The sequence below is a fragment of the Salminus brasiliensis genome, chromosome 2, assembly GCF_030463535.1.
Source record: "Salminus brasiliensis chromosome 2, fSalBra1.hap2, whole genome shotgun sequence".
Taxonomy (NCBI): domain Eukaryota; kingdom Metazoa; phylum Chordata; class Actinopteri; order Characiformes; family Bryconidae; genus Salminus; species Salminus brasiliensis.
In genome coordinates this window covers 57,989,548-58,013,631 of record NC_132879.1, presented here as the reverse complement: position 1 = coordinate 58,013,631, position 24,084 = coordinate 57,989,548, and the positions used below count along the sequence as shown (strand labels likewise).

At 43.4% G+C, this 24,084-nt stretch overlaps 1 protein-coding gene across 2 annotated transcripts; it reads left to right on the top strand.

Annotated features, from left to right (window-relative positions):
• Positions 1-521: 521 nt before the first annotated feature.
• On the top strand, positions 522-23,256 carry atf6b (activating transcription factor 6 beta). 2 transcript variants are annotated; one of them, XM_072673285.1, is made up of 17 exons: positions 522-890; positions 6,077-6,156; positions 6,987-7,068; positions 8,715-8,774; positions 8,882-8,964; positions 9,808-9,949; positions 10,190-10,369; positions 10,610-10,776; positions 12,108-12,287; positions 13,162-13,244; positions 13,479-13,694; positions 14,599-14,706; positions 15,611-15,716; positions 16,603-16,670; positions 16,761-16,860; positions 17,341-17,425; positions 19,114-23,256. In XM_072673285.1, the coding sequence occupies exons 1-17, from the start codon at positions 818-820 to the stop codon at positions 19,380-19,382; spliced, it is 2,082 nt and encodes a 693-aa protein (XP_072529386.1). In that variant the 5' UTR covers positions 522-817; the 3' UTR covers positions 19,383-23,256. The 2 variants fall into 2 exon arrangements, with proteins under 2 accessions (XP_072529386.1, XP_072529385.1); XM_072673284.1 differs by having other exon boundaries at positions 16,600-16,670.
• The last annotated feature ends 828 nt before the right edge of the window (positions 23,257-24,084 follow it).

The following is a 24,084-nucleotide window of genomic DNA, read 5'->3' as shown; positions in this document are numbered from 1 at the left end:
GAGAGACGGTTGTTATGTAAAGGCTGCGGTTGCGGTGGATGCTTCTAGAAACTCGTTCACCGCAAACTTCGTGTTTAGAGCTGAAGATCCCCCACAGGGCGACTCCCCGCTCTCTGATCTATCAACACTTCTAACTTTATTGCCTTAAAACAGTCAAAAATAACCAGACTGTGCACCAAAGCAGTCATGGTCGCATTTTAGCATAGCACACATAGCAGCGTTCCTATTGGCCCGCCTTCCTGTCAATCGCAGGGCGGTTCTAAAATGCTCAGCTGTCATTGGTTGTTATCGCTGTAACTCAGAAATATTGCAGTTTATTGGACAGTAGAATCTATAAGCCCCGCCTGTTGGTGTTTTGTTTATGTATTCGTCGGGGATTTGTCAAAAAACGCTCCGCCTCTCGATTTGATTGGTTTGCTTGCCTGTAGATCAGATTTGCTCCGCGGTGATTGGATACTGTCGGCTGGGAGAGGCGGGTCACCCTTTTTCTTTCAGTTTTTTTTTTTACGTTTTAGGGAAATCGATTTCCTTGTGTGTGAGAGTGCTGCGCTGCGGACAGTGCACACCATGAAGCCCTGAAAATAAATATTTAAAAAAAATTCGGACCCTTAATGGATGTATCTGATGTTTAGACGCCGGGCGGTGGTCTCCGAGGGCTGTAGTAGGTAGAGAGAGAGCGCGTGAGTGTGTGTGTGTGTGTGTGTGTGTGTGTGTGTGTGTGTGTGTGTGTTGTGGCTGATGTGTGTTTATTAGAGCTGCTAGTGGACATCCAGCCTCTCTCCTGAAGATAGATCATCTAAAGCCCTGATCTGTGGACATGACCGCGGACCTGCTGTCTGATCTGGACAGCCGCTTCTTCGCTGATAACCTGCTGACCAGCGAAGACTGGGGTGAGTTCCTGCACCCCCCTATACCCCCCTATACCCCCCCCCCCCCACACACACACACACACACACACACACACACACTCCCCACCCCCCCAGCAGGCCTGTATCCTGCTCTCATACAGGGTTTATTAATGATGATGATGATAGTATAAGAGTGTGTGTGTGTGTGTGTGTGTGTGTGTGTCTGCCAGTCCTCAGATCTACACTATTGTTGTAGGAACTGTAGAGGAAGCTCTGATATGATAAATATTATATCTTAATCTGCAGGAAGATTCATTGGGTTCAATCATAGGATTAAAACTGTTGAATAATTGTAGAAGAATGAACCCCATGCTGGATAAAACGTGGATAAAACCCCGGTCTGATTAATGCTGATTAATTGTAGGATAGACTAACCACTGCGCAATAAACGACAATTAGTGATACAGTGATAAAGCATAAGATTTTATTAATCTATTAATCTATTAACTATAGAACATTGAACCCTTTGATGGGTGAAACTACAGGACGAGTTATCAAAAGCAATATATAGTTGAGGAGCTGTAGGATGGAAAAACCCAAGGCGATTAATTGTAGAACGGAAACGAAGCACGTGGTGGAAAAACTACAAGGCGATTAATGCTGATTAATCGTGGGATAGACTAACTGCTGGGTAATTAATGACAATTTCTGGTAGAATCATAAAGCGTAATCTTGTATTCGTCCACAGAACAATTAACTATAAGATGAAAAAACACAGGATAATTAATACAGATTAATCACAGAATGGATTAATTTTCTAATTCTGGATTAATTACAGGATGATTAATAACGATTATAGAATTATAAACCATGGAGTTAATAAACTGCAGGATGATAATCTATAGAGTTAATAAACTGCAGGACGATAATCCCTAAAGTTAATAAGCTACAGGACGATAACCCATATTTAATAAACTGCAGGACGATAATCCATAAAGTTAATAAGCTGCAGGACGATAATCCATATAGTTAATAAGCTGCAGGACGATAATCCATATAGTTAATAAGCTGCAGGACGATAATCTATAGAGTTAATAAGCTGCAGGACGATAATCTATAGAGTTAATAAACTGCAGGACGATAATCCATAGAGTTAATAAACTGCAGGACGATAATCTATAGAGTTAATAAGCTGCAGGACGATAATCCATAGAGTTAATAAGCTGCAGGACGATAATCCATAGAGTTAATAAGCTGCAGGACGATAATCCATAGAGTTAATAAGCTGTAGGACGATAATCCATAGAGTTAATAAGATGCAGGACGATAATCTATAGAGTTAATAAGCTGCAGGACGGTAATCTATAGAGTTAATAAGCTGCAGGACGGTAATCTATAGAGTTAATAAACTGCAGGACGGTAATCTATAGAGTTAATAAGATGCAGGACGATAATCTATAGAGTTAATAAGATGCAGGACGATAATCTATATAGTTAATAAACTGTAGGACGATAATCTATAGAGTTAATAAGCTGCAGGACGGTAATCTATAGAGTTAATAAACTGCAGGACGATAATCTATAGAGTTAATAAGATGCAGGACGATAATCTATATAGTTAATAAACTGCAGGACGATAATCTATAGAGTTAATAAGCTGCAGGACGGTAATCTATAGAGTTAATAAGATGCAGGACGATAATCTATAGAGTTAATAAGCTGCAGGACGGTAATCTATAGAGTTAATAAGCTGCAGGACGATAATTTATAGAGTTAATAAGCTGCAGGACGATAATCTATAGAGTTAATAAGCTGCAGGACGATAATCTATAGAGTTAATAAGCTGCAGGACGGTAATCTATAGAGTTAATAAGATGCAGGACGATAATCTATATAGTTAATAAACTGCAGGACGATAATCTATAGAGTTAATAAGCTGCAGGACGATAATTTATAGAGTTAATAAGCTGCAGGACGATAATCTATAGAGTTAATAAGCTGCAGGACGGTAATCTATAGAGTTAATAAGCTGCAGGACGATAATCTATAGAGTTAATAAACTGCAGGACGATAATCCATAGAGTTAATAAGCTGCAGGACGATAATTTATAGAGTTAATAAGCTGCAGGACGATAATCTATAGAGTTAATAAGCTGCAGGACGATAATCTATAGAGTTAATAAGCTGCAGGACGATAATCTATAGAGTTAATAAGCTGCAGGACGGTAATCTATAGAGTTAATAAGATGCAGGACGATAATCTATATAGTTAATAAACTGCAGGACGATAATCTATAGAGTTAATAAGCTGCAGGACGATAATTTATAGAGTTAATAAGCTGCAGGACGATAATCTATAGAGTTAATAAGCTGCAGGACGGTAATCTATAGAGTTAATAAGCTGCAGGACGGTAATCTATAGAGTTAATAAACTGCAGGATGATAATCCATAGAGTTAATAAGCTGCAGGACGATAATCCATAGAGTTAATAAGCTGCAGGACGATAATCTATAGAGTTAATAAGCTGCAGGACGATAATCTATAGAGTTAATAAGCTGCAGGACGATAATCTATAGAGTTAATAAACTGCAAGACGGTTAATGGCGATTAATCGTGGATTACCCGCTGGAGCAGTAGTGGAGATTACTCGTAGAACAGTAAACTCTAAAGCGCAGGAAGATTAGTGGTTGATAATCGTAGAATGATAAAAATAGACTGATTATTAACAATAATCAACAATTATTAATCGTGGAACTGCAGGATAAGCTGAGATGTTTTCTCTAATGGTAAAGTTAAGCTGATATTTATTGATCCTTCATCTGGTTATGATTGCAGTTCTGTCTCATTCGGCCATCCTGACCATTTAAAGCCCTGGAAACAAACAGATTGTGAATGGTCACAGTGGCTCACATCTGCCTGCATTGTTCCTTTTGACCCAGTTCCCACCCATCTGCCCCCCGGTACACACCCTGACTAGCTTGGGGGCGAATGGTGGGGTGAAGGGTTAAGTGCAGGGTTAGTCTTGCAGCCTAATAAACCAGCAGGAGTAGTAGCTTAACTCCTGCAGTGTTAGTGTGCAACAATGGACCAGACTCCTGATTCACTGACCAGCCAGAAGACCACCAGAGTACTGGTTCCTAATAAGTATGTGGAGCGCCCTGTAGAGCTCTGTAAGTCTGGTGGACAGGTGGTGTGAAGATTAAGTAGAAGAATGATGGCATGAGGACAGTGTAGGGTCTGTATGGACACCAGAGGAGGAACTTGCTGGCTTCTGAAGTCCTCCACGTCTGGACAATGCTTCAAGACCCAGGGGATGGTCATTCACCTTGCAGAGGGCCAGTGACCCCAAACGCACTGCACACTGCATACCTCACACACTAAGAAGTGGAAGGTTCTTGACCAGCTGCTCAACCTGAAACCCACTAAGTAGTGTTTCACCTGCTGAAGACGACTGATGGCTGAAGACGACTGATGGCTGAAGACGACTGAGGGCCGAAGACTCCGGGGGGAGGTCAGGAGCTAACACACAGTGAAACCTTCTGTGTCCAGCGATGAAGATACCCAAATACGATGATGCAAATCCTGAGTATCTAACTGGAAATGGATGATACCAGCATCTGGTGATGAAAAGAGTAAAGAGAGGTACTCAGGGATTGTAGTTAAAGGTACCCCGTGTATGGAGATGAAGGTGCCGGACATGTGTAGATGAAGAAAGGCACTTAGCATGTGTAGATGAAGAGACCTGGCAGGTACCGTCATCCCATTAGAAGGAGGTACCTGCCGTCAGCACATAAAGAGATGGAGGTATCTGCAGTCTGTAGGTGGAGAGACCTGGTGATATCTTAATCCTGTAATCCTGTGAAAGGAGGTAGCATAGATGAAGGTACCCGGATCCTGGTGGAAGGAGGTACCGGAGATGAAGGTACCCGGATCCTGGTAGAAGGAGGTACCGGAGATGAAGGTACCCGGATCCTGGTAGAAGGAGGTACCAGAGATGAAGGTACTTAGAGTACTTTGATCCTAGTGGAAGGAGGTATCTGCCGTCAGCACATGAAGAGATGGAGGTACCTGCAGTCTGTAGGTGGAGAGACCTGATGATATCTTAATCATGTTAGAAGGAGGTACCGTAGATGGAGGTACCATAGGTGAATGTACCCTGGTCCTGGTAAAAGAAGGTACTGTAGATGAAGGTACAAGGATCCTGGTGGGAGGAGGTACCGACTGTCTAGAGATACGGATACCTGGCCGGTGTCCTCATCTTGGTAGAAGGTGGTACCCAGTGTCCCCACTGGATCCTGGTAGAATGAGGTATCTGGTGTTTGTAGTGAAAGGTACCCAGACCCTGTAGATGAAGATACCCACCTGGTGTCCATACATGAAGGTACCCGGGGGTGGGATATTAGGGTATCTGGCAAAAGTACATGAAGACATGCGTCTGTAGATGAACTTATCTGGTGGGTATCTTTATCCTGGAGAGCATCAATAGCCGAAGGTACCTAGATCCCGGTGGAATGAGGTGTCTGGTGACTGTAAATAAAGGCACCCTTAAAAAAAAGGCATCCTGAAAGAGACGCAGCGTCCGTTAGGGGTAAGAGGCCCAGACTTTGACCAGACTTTCTCACGTTACCAGAAGACCTGAAACCTCTTTTTCTGCTTCAGTAGCTTCTCCTGTTGGCCTCAGGTTTCACTGAGGGGAAGGCCAAGATCACGGCCCTGAGCTTAGCTTCACCTCGTTCAGCCTAGCTTCAGTCTTCCGAGGCAACGAGTAAATATTACAGGACGGGGATTAGACTGTAGAGCAGCGGGTAGGAGGGTAGGGGTTGGAGCGAGATACCTGAGCTCCGTTTGGATGTTTTTTTTTTTTTTCCATTAAAAACTGGAGCTTTAATATAAAACTACAGACTTTAGAGGTAAAAAGATTGAAACATTTATCTTTATTTGGATTTTTACCATTAATTAATTTTTATTTATTGTCCTAAAGAAAATGTAATTGTTATATTAATTGTGACATTGCAGGTTGCACTGGTGTGTGTCTGTGTGTGTGTGTGTGTTTTTGTCTTTGATGGGAAACTGTCACCAGTCACAGCCCAAAGTCCAAGTCCACACAACCCCTGTCCCAGAGTCATTTGAGGGTATGTGGTGGGGCAACTTTCAGCCTATAACACACAATGACTCTGACTCTCTCTCTCTCTCTCTCTCTCTCTCGCGCTCTCGCTCTCGCTCTCAGATGCCTGCCTTTATCAGTGTGAGAGTATGGAGGATGGTGAAGAGGTGGACTTCAACAGAGGGCTGAAATATGACACATCGGTGGGCACACACAGACACACACACACACATACACACACACACACACACACACATACGGGGGCCTCAGGCTGTGAATACAGCGAGCAGGTCTGAAAGCCTGTACATCACAGGACCGGTCGAGTTACGAGGTTTCATTATGTACTCTCTGAGCTGAATCAGGGTTGGGTGGAGAAATTACACAATACCACACTGCAGAGCTGAACCCAGTCACTACCAGAGTGTGTGTGTGTGTGTGTGTGTGTGTGTGTGTGTGTGTGTGTGTGTGTGTGTGTGTGTGTGTGTATAAGTATTAAGACACACCTCCTAATCACTGGATTCAGGCCCATTGCATCACAGCTGTATAAACTCCAGCCTCTAGTCCTGCAGTCTGCCTTTCCTCCACACGTCAATGAAAGAACGGGAGGTTCTGAAGAGCTCACTGAACTCCAGCGTGGTTCTGTATGTAATAGGAGACACCGCTGCACCAACAACTACAAGTCAGCTGGTGACATTTAGCCCTTCCTCCTAGATCTTCCTCCATCAGCTGTGAGTGGTGTTATTATTGAACAGTGGAAGAGTTTAGGAGGAACAGCTCACAGAGAGCAGCTCAGCCACCGAGTGTCTGTCAGACCACGTAAAGTTACAGAGCGGGGTCAGGGCCGAGTGCTGAGCTCAGAGCAGAGTGCAGAAAAGCCTCCAACTGACTCAGTAACTGCAGCAGAGCTCCAGACCTGCTGCTGCTGCGGGTAGAGCTTAGAGCAAAGAGGGACCAGCTCCTTATTAATGTGGATCATCCACACACTGACCTAATTTATCTCTCTCTCTCTCTCTCTCTCTCTCTCTCCACCTAGCTTGACAATGACCTCGTGTTGACCCTTGACCCTGACAACCCCACGTCGCCATGGAAACACCTGGAAGACAACCTCCTCTCAGGTAAATGAGCCTGAACATCAGCTGACCAACAGGGCACCAGATTAAAAGCAGCATCATGTAAGAAAATGAGATTCTCACACTTTACACATGCATTTCTGGACAAGCTGAGAGATCCAGAAGCTTGATCTGTGGGCTGAGGCGGTAGAGTCATACTACAGGAGGTTAGGCAGGGTTGCTCAGTTCTGTTAGCATAGTGCTTCATCAGTGGGCTCTTATTAGCTCCTTCAGCTTCAAGCTTGGTTTGAGCCAAAGCTAGATCATCTCCACCGGTAGAGAGAGTGCTTGAAGTGATGCTAGCTTGACCATTTAAGAATCATCTTAGTGCTGATGAGGCGCTTTCAGGGAACCCAGTCTTGCTGAGTTTGGCTTTTATGTGCTTATGGTGTTGACCTGCTGGTAGACCCCGGTGGAGCAGCTGACGTTTATGATTTGCAGGTGTGTGTTTCACTCACTGAGCTAATAATGAAGCCGATAAGCACTTCCTGTTGCTGGGTGTTCCACGCTGATATTTACGGTCTACCTACCCAACCCAGATGTTGTCAATCTGCAAAGCGATGTTTGGTGCCTGGAGTTGCTTCTTGAGTTGATGCTGGAGTTTATGTACAATACATATGTATATATATATATATATATATGGTGGTGAATTTAAGCAGCTGTTTGTCAATAGTGATACACTATATGGACAAAAGTATTGGGACACCTGCTCAGTTGATCCTGCTTCTGTTGGAGTAACTGTCTCTACTCTCCAGAGAAGAAGACTTTCTACTAGATTTAGGAGGAAGAGCACTGCTGTGAGGATTTGATCCCAAAAGTACTGGATGAAGCTCCACCACCATAATTCCAGAGAACGTAGTTCCTCCACAGCTCAATGCTGGGGGGCTTTATACCCCTCTATAGCCCACGCCTGGCATTAGGCAGCATGGAGCCAACAGGTTCATTATGTTTATCTGCTTCAGAGAGTCCTATTCTATTGGCAGTATTTCTCTACAAGCTGTGTGTGTGTCATCAATAGGTGCAGCTATTATAAGGTAGAAGGGGTGTCCACAAACATTTGGACATAGAGTGCATGTCTTGGCTGATGGACTACTTCATGGACTCCAGTACATGCTAAAAAGTAAAGGAGCCTTGAAGGGTTCTAAGAACCTTTCAGTTAATAACAGATCTTTACGTCAGGGTTCTTTATTGATCAGGGAACCCTTAGCACCTTTATCTTTAATAATATTTTTTTTGTTTATTTATTTTTTCTTATTAATTTTAATTAAACAATCACAATATATATCCTTCTCTTAGTATTGCAGTATTTTACAATGTATTGAATCGTAACTCCTGTATCGCATCACCAGGTTCTTGTCAATACGCAGCACTAATAAGGACTCTGGGCTAGCTAGTATTTTTTTCATTTTATTTATTTATTTGTTTGTTTGTTTGTTTATTTGTTTGTTTTGATCTGTTGTTTTAAATGGACATGTAGATTTAGGTCAGACTGCCTCAGAGTGATAACGCTGCAGCTGTTCCCCTCCTGCTCTGGATCAGAGGTGGAGCACTGGACTGGTTTACAGTGTAATAAAATAACCGACTTTCTCTCTCTCTGTGTGTGTGTGTGTGTGTGTGTGTGTGTGTGTGTGTGTGTGTGTGTGTGTCCACAGGTGACATGTCGGTGATAAAAGATGAAATGGCGATAACACAGCCGCTTCCAGTGGACATGCGTGAGTGTACTTTCCCCTTTAAGTGTGTGTGTGTGTGTGTGTGTGTGTTGTGTGGTTCTGTATTTAATGTGTGACTGTTTTAACTGTTAAGTGTGTGTGACCTTCAGTGTTCCAGGTGAAGGCAGAGCCTCCATCTCCTTCCTCCTCTCCGGCCTCAGAAAGCCCCATACCGTCCTTACCTGAACCTCAGGTAACACACACACACACACACACACACACACACACACACACACACAGTACACTCCTGACCCACCATCACATCTACAGCACGCACCTGACTGACCCACCATCACATCTACAGCACGCTCCTTACCAACCAATCTGGGGTGCAGATCTGGTCTGACAGAGCTGCTGTCCACCAATGTTGTTCCCCTGCAAACACACATATTGATAACTAAGTTAATAATATAATACTTTATATATCAGTAATAATGTGGATTTATTTAATTGATGTTATATAGAGTTAATTACAGGTAGGCACTCTCACTGACCACTGACTTTATGTTTATTTGGGTTTATTCTAATGTTATATAGAGTTAATTACAGGTAGGCACTCTCACTGACCACTGACTTTATGTTTGTTTGGGTTTATTGTAATGTTATATAGAGTTAATTACAGGTAGACGCTCTCACTGACCACTGACTTTATGTTTATTTGGGTTTATTCTAATGTTATATAGAGTTAATTACAGGTAGGCACTCTCACTGACCACTGACTTTATGTTTATTTGGGTTTATTCTAATGTTATATAGAGTTAATTACAGGTAGGAACTCTCACTGACCACTGACTTTATGTTTATTTGGGTTTATTCTAATGTTATATAGAGTTAATTACAGGTAGGAACTCTCACTGACCACTGACTTTATGTTTATTTGGGTTTATTCTAATGTTATATAGAGTTAATTACAGGTAGACACTCTCACTGACCACTGACTTTATGTTTATTTGGGTTTATTCTAATGTTATATAGAGTTAATTACAGGTAGGCACTCTCACTGACCGCTGCCTTCATCTCTGTTTATTTCTCTCAGGTTTTGGTGAAAGAAGAGAATCCTCCCACTCCTCCTTATATGTATGGGGATGTTCTCTCTCCCCCTCTGGCCACCATGGAGATTACCGTAGCAACCACTGCCCCACATCAGTCACAGACAGCAGCACTTCCTGCACCCACAGGTACACACACACACACACACACACACACACACACACACACACACACACACACACACACACACAAACACACCACAAGTGAGTGAACAGGTCAGACTGCTGTTCTCAGTAAATAAGGAAATAGCTCTGTGTGTCTTACTGTCACTTCATCTCTCTCTCTCTCTCTCTCTCTCTCTCTCTCTCTCTCTCTCTCTCTCTCTCTCTCTCTCCCTCTCTCTCTCTCTCGCCGCACTCTCTCTACAGTGATCTCCTCAGCTGCTACGCTAAAGGCTAGCTCTATCCTGAGCAGTAAACCCCTCCTGCAGCCGCGGCCAGTGTGTGTGGCCACTGTTCCAGTCCCTCAGTCATCCAGTCCGGCTAAAGCTCTTATCCTGCAGAGCCTCCCAGTGTCCGTCCCCACTATTGACCAGAGCCGGACCCCTGGTGAGCAGTTTAGCCCCGCCCATTCAACCTACAGCAGTTTAACCCCACCTACTCCGCTTACCACACTTTAGCTCCACCCATTCAGTTTACAGGACTTTAGTCCCACGCTTTCATCTTACAGCATTTTAGCCCCACCCCTTCAGGAACTGACCCCAGATGAGGGTCTGGAGGATGGGATAATGATGATGATGATTAGTTGATTAATTATTGATTGTCTGATCATCCCTGTGTTTCCTGCAGTGGTTCTGTCTCAGTCAGTGTGTTTGGGTTCTACTCCTGCCATCGTTAAGATGGAACCAGTGTCTCCCAGCATGTCTCACTGCAGCAGCCCCACGGCCCCGCCCACCGCCACCAAGCCCATCATCCCAGCCTCCTCTCTGCCCGGCAGCAACTGCAACGACATTGATGTGAGTGACTTTTTAAATTATTATTAATTACATATATCTTCCTCCTCACCTTCTGTTAAAATCAGACCTCTGATGGTAGATGCTGCACTCTGACTTCAGCTGTGACGACACTGTAGGACTGTTGGATGATTCTTCCTCATCTTGAGGTTCTGCTCTTGGGCTGATCTTGTTGGGACGGTCTGATCTGGTCATGCTGGTTCGCTGTTCCTCTTGTAGATGATTTAGTGGACGGTGGAACAGCGGCTGATCTCTAACTGTTCTGAGATCTGTTTAAACCCCCTTCCCAGACTCCTCTGCATCTCCACCCTTCTTTCTAAAGGCCTCAGAGAGCTCTCTGGATCTGACCATGATGGAGATCTTCTTCACCCCTCACTTCAGCCATCAATCAAGAGCAGACCAGACTAAACGTCTGAGGTTTAAATAAGACTCCAGACTCCTCCAGAATAATCCTCTCCAACCATGTTCTGATCATCTGCAGCTGATGTTCTCCACCTACACATTTGAATAAATATAGAGTAATAAATGTAGGGCGATTCTTCAGGTGTGTGAGTTTAGTAAGATTAGATCAGTTAGATCAGTGCTGATCACGTGAAGATCAGACCTCCAGATGATTAAATTTGTTCAAAAAGACCAAGGTTTTTCATGGGTTGTCCTGATATTTTCACATAACAGTATATTATTATGTTTTTTGAGCCATTTCTGATTAGTGAGACCAGTCTGTCTGCAGATTAATTGCAGAATAGACTGATTTTAATATGTTTGTGGAGTCCAACATCACACAGGCTTCAGATGTTTAGTAGAAAATGTCTTGTTTATGATGAAAGAAGAAGTGAAGCAGGCTGTTTGCTTCTGTAATTTAAGTGTAAGTGTACACCACTGTGCTGTGGTATGCACAGTCTAGTGAATGTATTGCAACACCCCTAAAAACAGTTAAAGAGGACCTTCCTGTTCACAGCAGAGTCACGCTGCTCTTCCTGTACGATAACCTTGAGTGGAGTTGATGCTTCGTCAGCGTTTACTGCAGGGCAGAGCGTGCTACTGCAGAAGAACCTTTTAAAGGGCCCAGATCAAGAAACCTGACATGTCCTCTCTATCCCGAAGAGTTGGAAGTAAACACACCACAGAGATTCATGAAGTTCTACTGTCGTACGTCCTGACAAAGCCTTAGACAAGCTCCTCTGACGTCTGACCATCTCTACCTTTTCTGACGTCTGACCATCTGCAGATCAGAGCTGTCCAGCACAGACTCTGCTTAAGAGCTAGAGGTGAAATCAGGCTAAAAGTCGCACACTGTAACTCATAACACCCCTCTCCTTCCTCCTCTTCCTCAGATGAAGGTTCTGAAGCGCCAGCAGCGGATGATCAAGAACCGAGAGTCGGCGTGTCAGAGCCGGAAGAAGAAGAAGGAGTATCTGCAGAACCTGGAGGCTCAGCTCCGAGAAGCCCAGCTGGAGAACGAGCGACTGCGCAGAGAGAACCAGCAGCTGCGACTCAGACTGGCCGGGAAAGAGGTGAGAGAGCGAGACAAAGAGAAAGGTGATGGGAAGGACAGACCGACAGGGAGGAAGAGAGAGAGAGAGAGAGGGGGGGGGGCAACCACCCTGCAGCATGATGCTGCCTCCACCATGCTTTGCTGTTCGGTGTTTAGTGAAAGTCCTGTGAAAGTCCTGTGGTCAGAGGGGTCAAACCTAGCACTGCCCATTCCACACCAAACACACTCTGTGTTTTCGATGTGTGAATGTTTCTTGATGATGGGTCCGCCTCAGCGTTCACTCCTGAACTGCCTGTTTTACTCTTCATTTACATGTACAGCTCATCACTGCTCAACATGTTTACTCTGGGCCTTTAGTCTGGACCTTAATCACCCAGCCTTCATCCACACACTAGCACAGATTTGTTTATTTTTGTGTTTGTGTTTTATTGTCTTGTGTTTTGTCTCATGACCTAGCATTATTTTATATATATAAAAATATATAATATTAGATTTAGCCTAACCAAAATTGGTTTGACTGTGCAACCCTGTATTACAAAAATGACAGTAAAATTAAAATGGACCAATAATAATAATTGAAAACCAAGTTGAATAAAGTCGAGTTGTATTAAAAGAGCAGTAAACTTTAGAGCTTGTCCTCCTTTAGGGGTGCTGATGTACAGCTCCGGAAAAAAAATAAGAGAGGTCACAGGACTTCAGTGGACTTAAATTTGAAATAAAACAATGGAAGATAGTCCATAGTCCAGATAGTTTAAGTGTTCTAAAACTTTTGACCTGTAGGGTGTAGTATATGTATTATATTATAAATTATAGGACTGCAAAGGAATATATTTGTTTATAAGAGAGTGTGTGTGTGTGTGTGTGTGTGTGTGTACTCTCCCTCTGTGTTCCAGGGTGGTGAATCTGGTAACAATAAGAGAGCAGTGTGTGTGATGGTGGTCCTGCTGTTCATCACCTTCAGCTTTGCTCCAGTCAGGTACACACAGCCTTATCGATGCTTAAGATCTTATCATTTCATTAATACTAATGAGTCAATTTTATTATCTTATCCTAAGAATCCTGAAGTCGGACTTATCTGTACTTCAGTCCACGTTAATAGAGGTCAGACACACGTAGTCCAGTCTAGGTTGTGAGGTTGGAAGACTGTGACTGCAGGATCTACAGTAGCTCTGTAGAGTAGAGTCTGACTGTCCACTTCTTCACCCTCCAGCATCACCGACAGGAAGCTGGACTCTGTGCTGGAGGAAGGGTCGGCGCCTCACACAGGAAGGCAACTGCTGATGTACGAGAACTCTCCGGAGCTGGGCAGGGCTGCGTCGAGCGACAGCGTGGCGGAGGAGAGGATAGAGAGTGAGGAGGATGGAGGAGAGGAGAGGTGGAGGAGAGGAGAGATGGAGAGAGAGAGTTCAGACACCTTTCACTTCAGGTGAGTTCACTCGCAGTACCAGGTTTAGGATGGGCTGAGGATGAAGACTGGATCATTTCCTTACTTCTTTAAATAGGAGGAAGAAAGTGTTTCAGAATATACCATTCACTCCCCAGACTATACAGTCTCCTCGGTCTATACAGACCATACAGTCTCCCCATACCATACAGTCTCTACAGTCCACACGGTCTCTTTGGTCCATACAGTCGCTCCAGACCATACAGTCTCTCCAGACCATACAGTCTCTCCGGACCATACAGTCTCTTTGGTCCATACAGTCTCTCCAGACCATACAGTCTCTTTTGTCCATACAATCTCCCCAGACCATACAGTCCAGACAGTCTCCACAGACCATACAGTCTCCCCAGACCATAAAGTCTCTACAGTCATACAGTCTCTTCAGTCTCCACAGACCATACAGTCTTTACAGTTTCTTTAGTCCATACAGTCTCTTTGGTCCATACAGATCATACAGTCTCCACAGTCCATACAGTCTCTTTGGTGCATACGGTCTGCAGACCATACAGTCTCTTCAATCCATACAGTCTCCCCAGACCATGCAGCCTCTTCGGTCCATACAGACCTGTCTCTATAGTCCATACTGTTTCTATAGTCTCCATGCAGTCTGTATAGTCCATACAGTCTGTGCGGCCTCTACAGTCTCTACAGACCATACAGTCTCTTCCATCTCTACGTTCCATGCAGTCTCCACAGTCCAAGCCGATTCCATGGTCCATGAGGTCTCTACAGGTCTCTACACATTAAACAAGCATAAGGAATCAAGCTGGATGTTGTCAATAGAACTTCATTCTGAATATAATTTTACTGTATGAATATGAATATAGACGCATAAATATGTACACATAGTATGAGTGTGTGGATTAACCCTGGCGTCTCTCTGCAGGAATGTGAGCAGTGTGTTCAGCGAGGTGAAGGACTTGGTCCTGCAGGACATCGACCGTCTCTTCTCCTCCTCCGACTGCCGTCAGTTCAACCGCTCAGAGTCGCTCAGGTGGGCATGTAGCCTGGGGTCCTAGTCCAGGTCTCTCTGTGACTCTCTGCAGACCTTACAGACCACATAGTCTCTTTGGTCAATACAGACCATACAGCATTGAGCTGTGGAGGAACTACGTTCTCTCCATCCAGTACTTCTGGAATGAGTTGGGAGTCGGGGGTGGTGATCATCATCCAACATCCTGACCTCACCAACGCTTTTGTCGCTCAATGCAATCAAATCCTCACAGCAGTGCTCCTCCAAAATCTAGTAGACAGTCTTTCTCTGGGCAGTAGAGACAGTTACTCCTCCAACCAGGCAGACTTGTGTGGTTCATATAGAGCAGTTAGGGGGCTTGTTTCCATAGCTGGTCAGCTGAGGGACAGCCCTGACCGATACAGGTGTCAAGGTTTTATGTTCCCCGAAAATTTGATGGTATCGATAAAGTACAGGTCAATGTGCCCTGTTTTAGCCGTTGGCCTTTGGTACAGGTTTGTTGTGTCAAAGCCAAGGAAGGCTGCATTGCTGAGCTCTCACGTCACTGAAGGCTGTTCTCTATGGAGGGATCCTTTAAATACAGGAGAGAAACACAGACTGGTTCTGAGAAACTGATGGCTGTGGCTGGCGAAACCTTCGAGGTCGTCTATGAGAGAGACTGGGGGGCTTTATACCCCTCTATAGCCCACGCCTGGCATTAGGCAGCATGGAGCCAATAGGGTCATGATGTTGATCTGCTACAGAGAGTCCTATTCTATTGGCAGTACTTCTTCTCCACAGGGACTAGACTAGCTGTGTGTGTGCATCTGTCAGCAATGGGTGCAACTTAAAGAAACTGAATCTGTAAATTTAAACAAGACCTGTTTGATTAAATCTCTCTCTCTCTCTCTCTCTTTCTCTCTCTCTCTCTCTCTCTCTCTCTCAGGCTGGCTGATGAGCTGCGTGGTTGGGTGCATCGGCATCAGATCGACAGGAAGAAGTCTGGTGGTGGTGGGAAAGCAAAAATCGCTCAGAAGGCAAAAATAGCTCAGGTGCGAAACCGCAGAGCATTAGTCAGTCACCCCGCTCCTACAGCTCTCAGTACTGAGAACCTCGCTCACTTCATCATCACTGAAAATCACATCTCTAACAACCTGGTGTTTGTATTTAGGGAGTTTAGCAGACGCTCAGAAAAGAGTGCTCACAGAAAGTGCTCAGAAATGATGCCCAGCCAGTCCAGAGATGTGTCTGAGCTGTGATGGAGATAGACACAGCTTATGACCAGAGACTGAGACTCGGTAGAAACACCAGCTGAGCAGTGAGAGAGAAACTGGAGAGTCTCAGAGAGTGGAGATTATTATTAGTGCATGATTCTGTTTCACTGAAGCTCTTCGTGTCAATTGGCATCACTGGTGATCTAGTCGGTACATGTAATTTACACCGATCAGCCATAACATTAGCACCACTGACCGGTGAAGTGAAAAACACTGATTATCTGTCAAGGGTGGGATCTACATATCAGGCAGCAGGTGACTAGAGATCAGTTCTTGGACAAGCGTAATAATCTGAGACACTCTGACAAGAAGAACCAAACGGTGATGTTCTACACACTGACTGGGTCATCAGAACATCTCTAAAACATCTGGAGCAGGGCCTGTGGGGTGTTCCTTCTTGGTATGCAGTGGTCAGTACCTACCAAAAGTGCTCCAAGGACGAAGTCATGGGCATCTAGAGTTCATTGATGCTCATGGAGGCCCCGCCCACCTCACAACTTGCAGGACTTAGGGGATCTGCTGCTGATGTTAGTTAGTCTTGATGCCAGATCCCACAGCAGGACGTCTCAGAGTCAACACTTCCTTTAATGACCAAACAGCAGAGCAGATTCCCTTATGAACATATGTGGTGAATAAACATGGTTCTGACTCTCTCCTCCAGCAGAAAGCCCAACACAGGAAGACAAACTTCTCCAGGTATCTCCCCATTGAGGCTCATCGCTCCATCGAAAGGTAGGAAATCTACATTTCCCAGCAGCCACTGCATTCATGTAGGTTAGTAAGACGTGCATGCGCTGATCTCTTCTGTTTTCTGGTGCTCAGTCAGCTGCAGCTGTTGCCTGGACCAGAGGTGAGCTACAGCGACTTCCTTGATGCAATTGACCGGAGAGAGGACACGTTTTACGTGGTGTCCTTCAGACGGGTAAGAGATGCTGTCTCTATAACTCTCTACAATGTTCATATGATCCACACGCTCATTCTGACAGACTGTAATACACTACAGGAAGAGTAGGGGGCGCTCTATAATGCTCTATAATGCTCATATGATCCACACGCTCATTCTGACAGACAGTAATACACTACAGGAAGCGTAGGGGGCGCTCTATAATGCTCTATAATGTTCATATGATCCACACGCTCATTCTGACAGACTGTAATACACTACAGGAAGCGTAGGGGGCGCTCTATAATGCTCTATAATGTTCATATGATCCACACGCTCATTCTAACAGACAGTAATACACTACAGGAAGCGTAGGGGGCTGTATAAATTATGTAGCATCACATAAAAAGTAAAAAAGGTATATATGAACAGAATAGATGAAGTCCTGATGATCTTTTTAGTTCATACAATAAGAAATGGGATGTTTTTGTGATTAATTAATGATGTCCTCTGTTTCAGGATCACCTGCTCCTTCCTGCTATAAGCCACAATAAAACCACACGGCCCAAGATGTCCCTCGTTATGCCAGCGATAGCCATCAACGGTGAGATCCTCAACCTTAGAACTTTTTGTAGCTCCTTTTGATGAGCGAGTTCAGCTACTGTGAGATTCACCAGTTACTGGCACAGGCATTTAGGCTGTGTTCAGACTGCAGGCCAATCGGATTTCTCAGATCTGCAAGTGATCAGATCAGATTTGTGTGTCCAGCCCCTCAGATCTATCTGCATGGGTTTGCTGTGGTAAGAACGAAGGCACTTACTAGCTGCTTTCATGTGCAGAAGCAGGAGAGATGGAGGTCCACCTGGGTTGGATCCGATTTGCAAAAATTGGATTTTGTGTGTTTTGTACCCGTGCAGACCTGTTTCATCAAGAATCAGGCCGGGAAGAGTCTAGATAATCACCCCCCCCCCCAACCCCCCCAAAAAAAGCTTTGCCAGAACAAAAGGACCACAGCCACCATGCCCAATGCCATGGGCATGCCATCTACCTGCCCCCACTAATGCTCTCATGACCAAGTGCCATCAAATCCTCACAGCAATGTTCCAGAATAGAATGAAATGTACTACCCTGACTGGCTTTTCTGTGTTTTAGTAGAGGAGGAGGGTGAGCGGGAAGCATTGTGCTGTGGTTTACTTTAGCTGGTCGGTTGATGGAACAGCCGGCTGTTCCGGTCGGGCTTGTATCTGACGGTTAGCTGTAAACCTGATCTGCAGCTGTTCTGCTTTCCTGTAAAAGGTCAAATATGAACAGTCAAAAATCTCAATAATTCTTACCTAAACATACAAACATCTGTAGAAAACATCAGCATGCTGGATTCGGCTGTATGCAGCTCCTCTGTTGGCCATCAAGCAAGTTCTAGTTCAGCCAGGTCACATAAGTCCAGAGTCCTGCCTGTCCAGTAGGAAAAGAGGTGAGGGGCATTTCTGTTGGACACTGAGAACCCCTGATTTGTGCAATACCCCCTGCACAGCTGTCTGAGGTAAACATCACTGTTAATGAATGATGTCCTTATCCATTTATTTTGCCCCCTCCCCCGATCAAATCCAAGTCTCTTCATGCTGAGTATCAGCCGATCCCGATCTGATCAGATCAGAAGAGCTGCTGATTAATCCTTTCTGTAAAATGTATTTTTAATATCAGATTCTAAAATTAGACGTTCTGACTGATTTAGTTTAGTCAAGACTTTTTTTTTGTTTTATAGTGTTTAATATGTGTTTAATAAGCATGAACCTATCGGCACCATGCTGCCTAATAATGCCAGGCGTGGGCTAGAGGGGTATATATAAAGCCCCCCAGCATTGAGGAGCTGTGATTGCTATGTGCAATCAAGTCCTCACAGCAGTGCTCCTCCAATGCTCCTCCTCAAGCCAAAGAATCAATAAATGAGCAGGTGTCCCATTACTTTTGTCCATATAGTGTATGTCCTGGATTTTGGCTGGATTATTTAAGGCTCTTCAGATGTGTTTAGTAAACTGATCTAGCTCTCTCTCTGTCTCTCTCTCTCTGTCTCTCCCTCTCTCTCTGTCTCTCTCTCTCTCTCTCTCTCTTTCTCTCTCTCTCTCTGTCTCTCTCTCTCTGTCTCTCCCTCTCTCTCTGTCTCTCTCTCTCTCTCTCTCTTTCTCTCTCTGTCTCTGTCTCTCTCTCTCTGTCTCTCTCTCTCTCTCTCTCTCTCTCTCTCTCTCTCTCTCTCTCTCTCTCTCCCTCTCTCTCTCTCTCTCTCTCTCTCTGTAGAGTCGGTGTATAACTCCTCTCAGGGAGGCTATGAGCTGATGATGCAGGTGGACTGTGAAGTAATGGACACCAGAATCATCCCCATAAAATCGTCTGCGGTCCCGCCCTCCCTCAGAGACCCACCCCCAGCTCCGCCCTCGCACCACCACCATCACCACGGCAACCAGACTCGGCAACACCACGCTGGCGGGGCTGCGTCAACACGGCAGCCGCTTCCTGTCCGGAGAAGGGGGGCGGAGTTTCTGATCAGCCAGTCGGGATCAGACTGAGACGGAAGAAGAGGACGGAAACAGAGGAACGCGGTGAGGGAGGGGACGGTGGGACGGCGGGATGGTGGGACTAAGAGTGGAGACTCAGCTCAGCGTCAGAGCGACAGGAAAAACACCCCCCCGAGCTCTTACTACTGTGGTGTGTCAAACAGCAGTGCTGGACACACACACACCCAAGAGCACACAGCCGTTTGGAGAGTGTGTGTTCTGTATATTTGTATTAATTTCTATATTTTTGTTTGTTGTTTTTGTTTTTTGTTTGTTTTTGGTGGTGCAGCTTTGATGCTAGTCATCAGCCTGGTGGTTCTTTTTGTTTGTTTTTTTAATTATTCGTTTGTTTTTGTTTTTAAATCCTACTGCGGTTATTTAACAGGAAGTTGTCATACTTCAAATAGATGTAAATATCAGAGTTTCTGTGTGAAGACTTCAGTTGTTCCAACGTTAAAAAGTTATATATATATAATTATATTATTAGTATGTACACATACATACACATACACACACACACGTACAGTGTGGAAACCCCATATTTAAATAATCACGATTGGCCATTTTATTGGAAACACTTGCCATCATTGCAGCATATGATCTGTTAATGAGTGTCCTCTCATTTTAATATCTAATATTTCTCAGGGTGGGACAGTAATAAGACCATCATCTGTTTATTGACGCATTTTTATGTACTGTATATCATCGCTGTCCTGTGAAAATCACATATCTCCAACACTGGTGACTTTACAGGTTGAAGGAATGGAAGTCAATGTAAAACAAGAGTAATTTAGAGCATTTCTATTGGTCCATTCATCCAGGGTTATTCACACAGTGTACAGAAGCAGCTACAGGGTTCAAACCATGGCGAATACAAAACACACAGAAATGGAGATACATGGATTTCATTGGACAGCAGCGATGTATACTGGTAGTGTCTGATTCCACTGGCAGATTTCTGAAAACCCCACAGATCATCTGCACCACTGCTTCAAATAAGAAAAGTGATCTTCTCTAATGAGACACTTTTGGTAACTTCATTAATATTACAGTATTCTAACATTAGTCCCATAATAACTGATATTAGCAATATCCACTAAATTTAATGCAGTAGTGTTTCTATTAAAATGGCCGGTCAGTGTAAACTTTTCATGTAGTGTTTTATTATTTTATTATTTTTATTATTATTATTATTATTATTATTATTACTCATGTGACTCATCACGCTGCTGGTGTTCTGAGCTACGGGAGGTGTTTCACAAAGCAGGGTTCTTTTCAGTTAGCCAGTAAACCTGAGCTCAGTGCTCAGAACTGTCCCAGTAGGAACCTAGACTGTCCCTCAGATGTTCTCCTACTGGACAGGCTTAACCTTAGGTTTACAGCCTTAAACATCGTCCTGCTTCCGATGCTTCTTTTGAGTGATGCTGTGGCAGAGACCGCTTCCATAAAGGTCCATGCTGGAGTGTGAAGAGCCATTACCTACTCACCTGTCCTTACCTGCTCACCTGTCCTCACCTACTCACCTGTTCTAACCTATTCACCTGTCCTCACCTGTCCTCTCCTGTCCTTACCTACTCACCTTGTCTCACCTGTCCTTACCTGCTCACCTGTCCTCTCCTGTCCTTACCTGCTCACCTGTCCTCTCCTGTCCTTACCTGCTCACCTGTCCTCTCCTGTCCTTACCTACTCACCTGTCCTCACCTGTCCTCACCTACTCACCTGTTCTAACCTATTCACCTGTCCTCTCCTGTCCTTACCTACTCACCTGTCCTCTCCTGTCCTTACCTACTCACCTGTCCTTTACAATGATGGTTCTTATTGGAAGCAAAAGTGGTTCTTCTATGGCATCACCTGAGGAACCCTTTGTAGCTCCGTTATGTTTAAGAGTATATTATCTTATAAAGCTCCTGCTGTGTGAAATCTTCTCCTGCTTGGGCTTTTAGAACAAGAACCAGAGCGAGTAGACAAATTAAGCCCCAACAGCGCCATCTAGTGAATATATTCTGTTGCATTTTGCTACTATAGATCTATTATTATTATTATTATTATTATTATTATTATTGCTACCACTAAAAACTCTCCATTTTGTCAATACCGATCATGGACCAGCTTCTGCTGCTGCATTTCCAGTATGTCTGGATTCAAAGGAGGAGAGTGTGTGAGAGTGTGTGAGAGTGTGTGAGAGTGTGTGCTGTGATGATGTCTCTTGTATATAATAGTGCTTTGTCATGATGCCTGTTTTCAGTCACTGTATTTGTAATAATGGTGAATTTTTCAGTAAAAAAAAACGACCAGAACCGATCTGTCCATCAGACGTGAAGGTACTGCACCTCCCTCCCTGCACAGTAGTCCTACAGTCCAGAGTTAGATTTAGAGGTTTTGTTTACTATTCTAGTTAATATATTGGGAAAATGTATCTCTATCAGAAGGATGGAGCTTCTGTCTAATACTGCGGTCGCTGTAAAACAGAAATTATGAATGAAAAATCTGTTTGTTTTGTTTTTTTTATACAGTTTTTTTTATTATTATTTGTTTTTATTACTAGGTCTGATCTGGGATCTATATTTAAGGCCTTGCCCATGTTCCTGTTCAGTGCAGCCCTGTGAATGGGAGCCTTTAGGTGACCCCAGATTACTGTTGGTTAAACTTATAGAAGTGTAATTAAGTCCTATTCTCTACAGAGACACACTCACTGTTTATTTACTGACTGTAGCAGATTAGAAAACAGCAAAACATGAGCGGCACTTTTATAAGTTAAGTTTCTAATCTGTTAAATTTAGGAAATAAACGTGTGAAATGTGCAGAAGCGTCTTATTGACGTGTCCTCTAGACGGATTCAGCCTGTACTTTGAATAGAGGTGCACACACACGTCTGCTCATGTCCTTTTATGTGTGGCTGACAGAGTTTATTTCCTGCTTAATTCAGAGTTTAAGACGAACACTTTCAGACTTTGATCTCTCTACAGAGGTGGTGAATGGAAGCAGGCGTCGGTCGCCATGACAACAACACAGATACAGCCCATAATTTATTTCCTATCCAAAACCACCAGTGCAGCTACAACCCGAGTCTTCTGAGTTTTATATGGGATGATGATGATGATGATGATGAAGGTAAAATAGTGGAGAATCTCAGCTAATCCAGTTTTCTTTAGGGACTACTTTCTGTAGCCGCACTACACCCTGCAGCATGTATCCCTCCACCATTTTAATGATCTGATTATAAAAGCAGGTTCTAGAGCCGAACTCTTCTCAGAACTCTGGTAGAACCGTGTCTCAGGCATCAGGCAGCGTCTTCATCACCATTAGGTGAAGAACTTTCTGTGAGGAGCTTTTAGTAGAGCTTCAGACGTCTGCTCCCCTTCACCTCCACTGTAGAACTCCAGCTCTGACTGGGGGAAGTTATCTAGAACCGAGTGTTTCACACCAAACCCCCCAAACCTCCACTCTGACTCTGATCACGTCTTAACCTTTTAATGATGCTGAGAAGTTCAGAAATCCCCTTTTTAATGCATTTGCAGGTCTGATCTGAGTCTGATAAACAAACAGCTCAGTTTACTGTAGATTAGTTTGTAGAGCTGTTTAACTAATCATTCCTTTTGCCGTTGTTTCACACACACACACACACACATTTCTGTTGTGTAATGATGCTGAAAGCATGTGTTTTCTTTGCCGGTGCTTTTGGGGGATTGTTGCTGTAAATATGTTGAAAATGTTCTTTTTGCTTTTTTTTTTTTTAAACTTTTTTATATTTAACTGAATTTTCCCTGAAGAGCCCGATCTTCTCCCCGTCTCCTCGTTCAGCTGTGAGAGGATTCTGAACCACTGTTTTTGATTTGTAGAGGAGAAATGAGAATTTGCTAAATAAAGAGGTCATCTGGGGACGTGGGTGCACGGTGTGGAAGTTCATAGTGGTTTCTGAATAATCTGGTAGATGATCAATAATTAAGATTAGATACTCATTCATAAATAGTAGATATTCAATCATTCATAGTGGATTCTGATTACTTTATAAATACTAAATACTTCATAGTAGTTACTGAATTACTTTATTAGATACTGGTTAATTCATAGTGGAGACTGGATAGCTACTGAATAATTCATAGTAATTACTGAATAAGTAATGGTAGATATTGAATAATTCAGTAGTGGATACTGAATAATTCAAACATAATTCAGAGAAGATTCTGATTCATTAATAGTAGATATTGAATAAGAATATACAGAATAAAGATACCAAAAACTTAATAGTAGATACAAAATAATTAATAGTAGCTACTCAATATTTCATTGATATTGAATAAGTCATAGTTACAGTAGATACTAAATAATTCATAGTGAATACTGATTCATTAATAGTAGATATTGAATAATTCATAGTGGATACTGAATAACTTAACAGATACTGAATAATTAGTAGTAGATATTAAAAACATTAATAGACACTGAATAAGTTATAGTTACAGACTAATTTATGGTATATACTAAATAATTCATACTGGATACTGATTTATTAATAGTAGATATTTAAAAATTCATAGAGGATACTGGATACTTCATAAATACTAAATACCTTATAGTAGTTACTGAAACACTTAATGGTGGACGCTAAATAATATAGTAATATAGTGGATACAGAATAAAGATACCAAAAACTTAATAGTAGATACAAAATAATTAATAGTAGCTACTCAATATTTCATAGATATTAAATAAG